Source organism: Fopius arisanus, unplaced genomic scaffold (assembly GCF_000806365.1).
Source record: "Fopius arisanus strain USDA-PBARC FA_bdor unplaced genomic scaffold, ASM80636v1 scaffold00204, whole genome shotgun sequence".
NCBI lineage: Eukaryota > Metazoa > Arthropoda > Insecta > Hymenoptera > Braconidae > Fopius > Fopius arisanus.
This window is the reverse complement of record NW_011887943.1, coordinates 36,350-47,428: the sequence shown is the minus strand read 5'-3', so window position 1 is coordinate 47,428 and position 11,079 is coordinate 36,350. Positions and strand designations below refer to the sequence as shown.

At 40.9% G+C, this 11,079-nt stretch overlaps 1 protein-coding gene across 1 annotated transcript in view; it reads left to right on the top strand.

Annotated features, from left to right (window-relative positions):
- Positions 1-541: 541 nt before the first annotated feature.
- LOC105272543 (uncharacterized) overlaps positions 542-11,079 on the top strand; it is a 16,091-nt gene continuing 5,553 nt past the window's right edge. Inside the window, exons 1-3 of the mRNA XM_011314717.1 lie at positions 542-755; positions 803-1,159; positions 5,714-6,370. Of these exons, the coding sequence (XP_011313019.1) occupies positions 542-755; positions 803-1,159; positions 5,714-6,370 (1,228 nt within the window). The remainder of the gene's footprint in view (positions 756-802; positions 1,160-5,713; positions 6,371-11,079) is intronic.

The following is an 11,079-nucleotide window of genomic DNA, read 5'->3' as shown; positions in this document are numbered from 1 at the left end:
TGACGGAAGAGAATGAGTAACTTTGTATTATCACGTATCAAGTGTTTTAGAATACGTGCATAGGTCTGACAGAGATAAAAGCAGTCTACACTTTGATGGCGACCCATGCAAAAGAATGCACGCATATTATCTTGTTTTTCACAAGCGACATCATCAAATATCATAAGAGAATTTGGATGAGTTTCCTCGGGACTGACCACCTTCATGATCATTAAATCGAAAATAGCCAGTAACTTTCACTGTTGTCAATAATTTTTTCAAAAATTGATATTTCGGTTGATTTCAGGACTTGGAGTAAACATAGACGTTTTGAAATCTCAGCTCATTAGGATGGGTAATTAAAGCAAACAGGCCATTCGTTTTCCCACAGTTTGAGGGTCCACAGATAATTGCACGTACGGTATTGGGTAAAAGTGGGCCATGACGATTCTTCTGTTTATCTTCCTTTTTCTCTGTTATCTTATCGAAATTCATCACTGGCAGCTTCGAACGTTGCTGCTTGAACTCCATCTTGACATCTGCTAGCAAGCTCCATAAATACATGACATTTATAGACTTGCACTTCAGTCTGCGCAAGAGCATGCTGGTGTGCAAACGTCTTAGAACGCGGAAGGGTAAAAGAATTGTCAACGATATCATCAACAAGTTACCCATTGAATTGCATATACCGGGCTACCAGTATTGTGGGCCGAATACCAAGTTGGCTAGACGATTAGCACGCGGTGATCCTGGGTTGAATCAATTGGATAAAGCGTGTAAAGAGCACGATATAGCATATTCAAAAATAGAGAAAATTTGACAGCTAGACACACCGCTGATAAAATTCTGGAAGATAAAGCTCTGCACAGGGCTTCTGCTAAAGACGCTAGTGTTGGTGAGAAGGCGGCTGCTTGGAGTGTGAGTAACCTCATGAAGATGGAAAAGGCTTCCTTCCACTGTTTATTAGCGACGGCGGATACATCTGTGAGTCCCGTGGAGGTCACGCCCCCCGTGGTCCCGATGCCCTTACACACGTCACTCGTAGTCCTAGTCATAATGGAGACCGAGCGGGCCACCTCCAAGATACCGCAATCACTGGATAGAGACGCCAGCGAGCCTGCTGTCGCACTCTCGGACGCCTGTGCTCGGGTATCCCTCCCCTGCACCGTAAACGAGGCTGGTTTTATTAAATCAATGTCCATCATGAAGAGCGTGTTTGATCCGCGGGAACTCAGCGACTTCGTCCTCATCCTTTCTCCGCCGAGAGAGAGAAAGAGCTTTCCCGTATCCGCCACCCAGGGACGCGCCGTATAGTAGTATCACCTCTGCGTACGGACCCCAATTGCGTGAAGCCCAGTGTAGTCAGGGTAGGAGTAGCAACGTGCACGATGTGGGCACTGTTAAACAGAGAGAGCGCTCCGCGTTTTCTTTTCACATTTAAAACACCTTATCGCCTAAAAATTTGAACATACTTTCACCAATTCAACGTGAAAAATCCTTAGTTGTTTCGGGAGTGATTGTTCAAACATCCTGGTGCCAGAAATTGATCATTTCTACGTTACCTTAATAGTGGATAATTATTTTATAAAAAATTGATCAAAATATGAGATGTCAGTTCTTTGAAATTCAATCAATAAATTATGAATGCTAGGTTTATTTTATCAGTTTTGCCTCCTCTTGGCTAGATCACAAATTCTCTATTTTCACTCAGCAGCTAATTATTTTTATGTTTGCTCGCAGTAATTATTCATTTTCGTGGTTAACTGTCCAGTTAATTTCAAATATTTAACACTGGGATCAATGTAATGAAAAAAATTCAACAAGATACCTAATAATAGAACTCAAATTCTTGTTCCCTTGAGCTTTCTCAAGGTCAAAAATCTTTTTAATTTGTTGGATACTGGTTAGGAAATATTCAAACAATATTAGTAGAAATTAAAAAATCTTTTTACCAGTGTTTTTCAGTTCTTTTGCTGCCGCAATATTCAATTCTGACTGATTTGTTCAACGGAATTTTATGCGGAAGTTAGATATTGAAAAAAATCATTAATTGATATTTTTTAACAATGCCAGATACAGCAAGAAATAGATTGATATTTTTAATTCAAAAATTCAAATTTTCAATCAACGATTGTAACGAGCATCGGGGATGCCCGTTAGTATCCCCAACAAAATTGATAAAAAGAGAGACCGTGCGAGGATAAAAATTTAGATAAGAGATAGAATAATAATTGATTTTCCCCTTTAGAGTGGGTCAGACATAAGTTAAATAGGTTGGGGTTAGTGGATATTAGCATTGTCCCCCTTTGTGGTGGTTTAGGGATTTTAGGGTTAAGGTTAGGGTCAAGCTCGAGGTCAGTTAGGTTCGGCCCAAAAGCCGACGCTCCAAATAAAAGGCTTCTTGGGGGTTAGTTGGTGCGGGTGGAAGGCCGTAGGGGGACACGAAAAATACCCCTACGGATTGCAAAGGGCTGTTACGGGTGGAAGGCCGCAGGGAGTAAATCCAGCCCTTACCACGGCGGATTGCCAAGAAGTAAAATACAATTACGGGTTAGTGAGTGAAAATATTACGGTTAGGGTTAGTGCTTAAGGTCTTCTAGCCCCACGAATCCAGGAGAATCGCCCGAGAGAATAATACCGCAAAAGGAGAAAATTTCGATAATCAGAATTAAGTCGAATTTGAATTAATTCTCCCGCGAAGGGCTTGGCACATAATAGGGTAGAGGGATCCACCAATCGACAACCGATCGATTGGTGGGCGTGATTTAGGGGGTTAGCGTCACGCGACACTGACCTCCGAAAATCAGTTACGCCTCGACCGTGGAAGAAGAAATACGCGAGTGAACACGTGAGTGGTACAGTTCACCACCGAGAACATCGCAGGACATCCGAGGACACCAGATTATACCCAGGATGGTCCAAAAGAGGAAGAGAAAGGCATTCAAGAGATCCACAGTGAGTTTACGGTTCATTTAGATATTTTCCCCTTTTTGGCCGCTCCACAATAATTGTTGGCTGTTATGAAAATTTTCCGAGCCATTGGGTGGTTTTTAGAGGTTTATGGGGGGATTTTCCGAATAATTTCGGTATGTATTTTCCCCCAGTGCGGTTGGGAGGTTATTGGTGCGATTTTGGGGGGTCTAAAGGTATTTTTTTACGACGGATGTTGGTGAACTTATTCACGACCAACGAAAAAGCCAGTGGTTCTCCCTCGTGGCGCCATCGAGGCAGCCATCGAGCGGCTATGTGCAACAGGTGGGCAATCGCGTATAAAATTTCCTCGTGGTTACTAATTGGCCCACGTGGTTAATTATGTACCCTTACGCATAAAATTTCGTGGGATTGTGGGGGATAGTGTCTCGAACAATATTGTTCAGGGTTTTCCGGGATTTGCTCAGCGGATCCCGAGTTTTGGAGTTTCTAAAGGAAGCTCAATGTATTGTGGTGGATTTCTCCTCGCTGCTAACCGAGCAGTGAGGCATAGTGCCGTCTCTCTCGCGCTCGATTTCTCTCTCTCTCTCTCTCTCTTGCGCTCACCCGTAGAGGGTCCGATTCCGGGAAATTATCGATTTTCCGGACGAAAATAATAATTCGTTTATTCCTCGGATTATCGACGATCGATAATCCTTGAGGCCGCATCCCGATGGGATTATTCTGTATGAATCAGGGACAATCAGCAATATATTTCGTGTTTTGTTAGGAGATTTATTGGTGAATATCGGGAACCGCTCCACCACGTCTGTCTCCACGATTCAACTCACACGTTGTGGTGGAGCGGTTCCCGATATTTACCGAGGGGATAAAAATGCAAATAAAATTTGGAAGTAGAGTATCTCAATATATCTTTTTATGATCAATTATTATCCTTGTATTGAATTTCGACTCTCCATAGCGGAACACGTAAGGACAATGTTTTTTTGTTGCATTACTTCATTTCTCGCCTCCTTTTTCCCTTTTTGTCACTTTTTCCGATTTTTCCAGTAACCTTAACCCCATCTACGATCCATCCGTCTCTCCACAACTGGCATAGTGAGCGACCCCAGGACCGTCACCTTTCCCCAAAACCCTAATTATCCTTTCCGTCTTCTTCAAGTTCCCCTTTTTAATTTTAGTGTATATTTTTGAGTTGGTATTTTAGGAGTTTGAGGTAAGATTTTCGATGCAACGAATATCCACGATTGTTAAGTGTAAAATTAAGGAATTTTCCGGTTTGGTAATCCCGGTCAAAAAATTACCTGGCGCCCATTGATTTAAATTTTAGCAGGCTTTATTAGGTAATGGGAATTTTCCATTCCCCGCGAAAATGTCACGTTACACGATATCCCCACTCTGACCCAAGCATCGTAGTCTCCCCCCGGACTCTACCGACTCACCGACTCTACCGACGACTACCTGCACAATACAATCAGACCCATTCTTTTATAGTCGTTGGCCTAATTAGGGTTAGGAGTTAGTTGAACCCATTGTACGCACTTTATCCATGCCTGCTCTAACCTAGGGGTGGGCAACCTCAGGTAGGCTCCGAGCCCATGTTGCCCTATAATTATTAAGGTTCCAATTATAAGGAACCTAACGTAATTCCAAAGGTTGTCGTACACTTGTATGGTGGGGGTAACTTTGGGAGATGGTGCATGCGCGTAATTGGAATGCAAGGGAAAAATAGTTTGAATTTTTATGGACGTGCTTGGACATTTTTCTTTATAATAAAAATGGATTTAAAAAATGATGATTTAGACTCAACATTCATCGGTGGAAATGGAAGTGGGATGCCGGTTGACTTGCTAGAGAAAAAATGAATCGTCCATTAAAGATTACAAGACGCCGATCATGTTTTTGATTATGAGAAATTTGTGCATTTTAATTTGGCATCGAGAGAGAGAAATATAGGAGAAATATAGAAGAAATATAGGAAGTGTGAGAAGGGATGTCGAGGCAGCTCTATTAACAGCATAAATATAATATTTGATAATTGTATTCCAAACAACATTTTCTCTTCAAGAAATCTCTGAAAGGTACCATTTTTTTTTAATATAAAGTCGGCTAAAAGCAACCAATAATCAATCAAAAGCATAACAAAAAAAACCATTCATTGAAAGAATTTTTTCATCAAAGAATTAGCATATCCCCACTACTCTTGCCTACGCGGAGAGGATCGTAAGCCCGGAGGGGCTGCAGCCATAGACTTTATGGCTTGGGACAATTTTTCCTAATGGAGGTCGAGAGTTGGAGTAGTTCCGGGTGATGAGGTTGCCCAACCCTGCTCTAATTTCTGAGCCCTAGCTCAGCTGAAATTACTTATTACACTACTCAAGACTACTTTTAATGACATTGACGATGGTTGTTAGAAATTACATATTATCACAATATTCTAAAGATACACAGTACAACAACAAAGTTATCGGGCGGTCAATTTTTTCACCTTTAAACAATTACATCGTTCGACTGGCAATGAGCTATATAAATTTTATGAAGCTTACAATAGATAGATAATTGGTATCCCTTAAATCAGTGATAATTTTCCACGATGCCTCACATAGAGACTATACGGATTGTCAATCAACTTTAACCGTTAATATAACTGCTAATAGAATTTTAAAATGGAAGTTTTTTGTGACAACTCTAGAGATAAATAACAGTTGCCTAACGATATTCCCATTTTGTGATAATTAAGCTCAGTTTGTAAGAAGACCTGGCTATTCGACCAGACTAATCAACTAATTGAAAAATCCAACAGGTTTCATTGTAGTTGCTGCATGTGTGATGACCTTTGAAGCGCGCGACAGCGCCGCAAAAGTGGTGCCTGCACGATTCCGCTTCAACCAGAGTTCAACTCTTAAATATGCGCGCTGTCAGCGGCCGCGTCGATCAACATCGAGTCAAACAACAAAATGGGATCATCAGTTAGGCCTATTCCGTATTAACAAGACACCGAGCCCAAATGCTCATGACATATCTCGTAAAGCGCTCACGGCGGAATTCGTCAAATTCTCGAGAAATTTGGGAGAGAAGGGGGTGCCGGAGCATCCGATAAAAAAAAGTCCGAGTGCGCCATCATTGGTTATGAAAAAGTCTCCGTCAAGACGAAAAACGTCAAAATTTGCAGGTTGTGCACTGCTGAATCCTGAACTTCTTCAGAGGCACGCTGTTTCAGTGGACAATCCTGGTTACAGTCCCCCAAGGGTCAGTGGAGAAAGTCTGGACAAAAAAACGAATGGCAGCCAAGTATCGATGGCAATGGACCTGTACATACCGAATAAAGGGCCGATTACACTGAAAATCAAAGACAGATCTGACACTGCTAGACGCCATCAGCTCCATCGGCAGGGTAAAATCGATGACATAGAAGATGAAGAAGCTAAAAAAGTTACATCAAGACGTAAGCCATATTCAGGTGAGATATTAATAATTACCTCTAACTTAAATTTACAAATTGACAAACCAGTTGAAACGCGTGTGAACCCATGCTTCACCTGCCTATCCAATCCAAGCATCTCAAGTTACCCGTGTAGGAATTGAGGCTTACGCCAACCAATGGCCTGCACTTGGTATGCGCATCACCAAGCTTAACAAAAGGCTTAAAGACTGCCCACGATTGGGGCGTATCCTGGATGGTATCTCGGGCCCAGTCATGGGATGTTTGAATGGCTTAGCGTATGCAACCGTTAATAGCCCATAATTGGGTACACGATTCTTCCCAATCTTCTCATATCCCTCTGTTTTGCGGTAGGGGGAAATATACACAAGGCTAATCGTGATGGAAGATTCACTAGGCTCGACGCGGGCGAATACACACCACTTCGAAATGTCCAGAACTGAAGCGTCGAAGTCATGGTACACGAGTAGACCAAGCCCATCGGAACCCCTTTTTTTCTCTCTATCTTCTTTCCTTGTCGCGTAACTCCGTATACACGAAAAATTGGATTCAAACTAGTGTGGTACCTAATGAGGATTTTCTTCTATCCATGTTTCAGATATTACAATTATTGGGGTGTTTCCCGAAAGTCTTCTTCCTTCCCGACGTTATTCATTCCATGGCAGTTCCAAAACACAAACGGAGCCTGGAATATCCTTAAGACAGCGGCTGTGTGATATTAAAATCTCTTTTTTCACATCCAAATTCAGCGTCCTAACCAACAAGTATTTTGCTTCCTCTTCGCCCCTCGAAATATCGGTAGATTCACTCCCAACATCTTTGATTTTAAAGTATTTAATGAGGCACTCTTCCACTGCTTTCTTTGGAATTTCCTCCTGCGCTTTTTTAAGCCACCAATAACCCTGTTCACTTTTATTCCCTCCCCTTCTTCCTTTTCTAGCCTATTCGTCACCTTATTCAACCAGTCAGTCAGATGAGCATTGCCAGGACTAGTTGTCCCCAGTGATTTTGTCTTTTCAAGCATCGAAACTGTTTGATTATGGCGCCAACGTAGCAAAATTATGGTATTTGAATTCAAATTCTGGTATCCAGATTAAAAGTGCCTTTTTCGGAAACTTTCAAATAAAACACATACAATCCTATTTTTTCTCTTCTTTGAACGTTCTATCAAACAAGCGGAATAGCTAGGAGTGGCACTGCCGATATCTGGAAGGATAAACTAGGTGAGGAATAAATATAATCTTCTTAATTATGTTCTTTAGCATTTTTCTTTGGAATATGCGTTTAAATGTTACGTAATACTTGAATAAAAACTAATTTGGTTTGAGTAACACTGATAATACGTCCCATTAATAAATCAACAAAAACACATTGTCTTTGGTAACGGTATCTCCCTTCCATTGAAAAATCACATATCTTCGAAAATTGTTCCCTCGTCCTCACTTGCTTCTTCCAAAAAAGTGGAAACATTGGGCTGCTCACTGGAATGCGATTGTAACTGCGAGGCTGGAACTGCTTCTTGATGTGGCCAGAGTGACTTCTTTGTCATTCGGGACAACATGTCTTTCGATGCCTTGAACTTGTAACATCCTCCAGAATCACGCATCTCCTGGTTGCTGAGAAGAATCCCATTCATCGTGGATGTAATAAGTCGATTCCTTGTTTTGGTTTTAACCAAGTTGACTTTTGAGAAAACTCTTTCACAATCAGCATTAGCATGTGGAATAGATAGGACGTTTAAGGCAAAACGAGCAACATTCTGAAAGATGATAGTTGCATCCAGCTTTAACCGAAGCATTTTATCCCAAAAAACGTCGGTTTCAAGAGTCCCCATTTCAACTTCAAAATCATGGGCCGGTATTCGAAGCCACTCATCATCGATCTTCTGGAAATCTTCTCGAGTACATGAACGTGGAACGAGTGACATGAGACTTACTAAACTGGGAGTTTTCTCTCTGGTGATTGACGAAAGAGCCTGCTGGGGTTTCAGGATGCTTATGGCTTGGAGGAGTGGATCTTCAAAATCAAACCGAGCCTTCACCTGAACGCTAGCCTGAACAAAAAAAGCTCGACATTTTTCTCGAAAGTATGTGACACATTCCTCAAACTCTCCTGATTTTTACGCCGGTTGTCTCTCTGAAAGTTTTTTTAAATTTTCCAGCACATCTACTCCCAAGTAAATTTGCGTCATAGACAAATACTCAGTGTCTTTTTTAGGATCAATAGCAGCAAGATCAGTAAACATGACGTATTTTCTATTCATATAGCATAATAATAAATCCATGAAAAGCTCCTCCATGACTGGATAAACATCAGTAATGACCACTTTATTTGATTGCAAATATTGGTTAGCCTGCGTAAATTTCGGCAGTATCTACTTCAGAAAATAGAAATATAATTTCGTGAAAGGATCACTCAATTCCCTATGAATCGTTTCTGCTATGATTCGTTTACTGATGAGCCGCTTTTCTGTAAAATATAGCTGAAGTGCTGGCCACTGATCCAACAACCTTTGAACTACTACAACCAATGACAGCCAACGGGTCTGGGAGGGATGCAGTAATTTGTGAATCTCTGTCTCGCAGAATATCTGGAATTCTACAAATTCTGACTGACGTTTACAACTGGAGGTGAAATAATAGTTGATATTGCGTGCCAAATTCTCTGCTATTCTTGGTAGTTCCTCACAAGCAGTGCTTGCACAAATATGTAAAGAATGACACAAGCATTTTGAGATAATTATTCCCGGAAGATCAGTTTTCAGGCGTGATGCAACAGAATTGTTCTTACCCATCATTACACTGCAGCCATCCGCCCCAAATCCTATGATATTTGCTTTGGGTATTTGTTGCTCGTCGAAACTCAACATAATGCACTTATAGAGTCGTTCAGCAGTGGCAAATGTCACTTTACCTGGGACCAAAACATCACATAAATTCCAAAACTTTGTAGCTATACGCTCTGTCTCCTCATCGTAAAATCGAACCACAATACCGCTACATTTCTTAGTTGAGATATCCGTAAATTCATCGCTGAGTACACTAAATTTAGTGGCTTTCAATTCATCTCCCAGTTTTTTTTTTAGCTGATGCACCAATGACATTCAGGGCAATTGCTCGTCCTTTCGTGTGTTTGAGGTTCATGTTTTGAACGATTTTTGAATCTGTAATCAAATTTTTCATCAGGTCTGTCAAATGATCCAGTGCACTAAATGGCATATGGTGTTCAGTCAGATATCCTACGAGGCCTATTTCTGCAACTTTAACAGCGTCAGCCAACTGTAAAGGAATATCACGATCTCGAGTGAAAAATGAAGTCATAGGATTGATTGATTTGATGGAATTGCAATTGTCCTTGTGTTTGGAAGATTGTAGATGAGACTTCAACACAGATATATCAGCAGTTAATTCATTCGTGCACATTGTGCATTTAGCCTTGAATGCGTCACTCGAATGCTTCTGAAGCCACGACTGAAACTCTGGCATATTCAACCATGCTTCACGAAACTTTTGAGGGATTTTGACTTTCTTCGGAAGTAGTTTTGTCTTTTTAGATGGATGAGCGATCACATCTTCTTCTTCTGCCATGATCTGAAAGTCTGAAAGTGGAAAAATCATAACTTGGCATATGCATATCGACTCCACTTAGAGTTGCACATTTAATCACGTACCTCACTCGACAACAAATTACCCTGACGACAAATAAATTACTCTTCAGTATTCAACTCTTGTCCTGACACTAAAAACCTTTGAAATTTTGATTCTGGTGCAAGCAATAAACAACGAAATGGATTAGACTAGCAACCATGATGAAAATAAATGGAGAGACGCCCCCGGTGCAGAGATTTGATGAGAATGTATTCGTTGTTGCGATTGGCTCAGCTTCTGGCATCGTCTCAGGTTATTGGTCCAGTACTAAGATTTCACGAGCCTGCTTTACCGATTACCAGTGGCTCAATCCTAGCGAACTGCACCATATTTCAGTTCAGGCCAGTTTTTCGTATCTATGCAAGATTTTTTTAACGGCGATTTTCAAAACATGCGAGGCGATGTGTTCTATATATTTAGTATCGGTGAATAGTAATAAATGTAGTTCCATAAATTGAAAAAAGATCGATGACGTTATTTATGAACAAAAATGCTTACAATAAAACCTAATATCAATCATGCTAATGTCCATATACATGATAATGCTAATATTATTTTAATACCAATGTTATAGCTATCGGTGGAAATTCATTGACAACACCTAACGTTATTGTATTGTAACGTGGTATTTTACCAGTTACTGGTTCTCGACCGTTCCGCGATTTTAGAGACTTCCACCAGACGGGAAGTCACCTTCAATGGCGAGAGTTTTGAGAAGAGAGGAGAACATAAGTTTGATTATATTTTGTTTTATTTTTAAATTATGCGCCACCGCGTTCCATTCTGAGGACATCGACTAGGATTACTGGACGCCGAGAGATGTCATCGAACTCCTAATTTCTGATGATAACTGGATTTCGATGTGGCCGACAATGGAGCCACAATCCCGCTAGCAATTACCACGGAAGTGACGTATTACCAGAACACGAGGCGGATTGGCAATTAATGGAAAAATAGGATAAGGATTATTGTGGAGGAGAGTTACTATTCTCTCAAGGTAGTCTGTAACGCGGAAAATTATTTTATATTTATTAGGCAGCGCTGAGAATATATTATCATTTATGATAATTAAAGAAATTG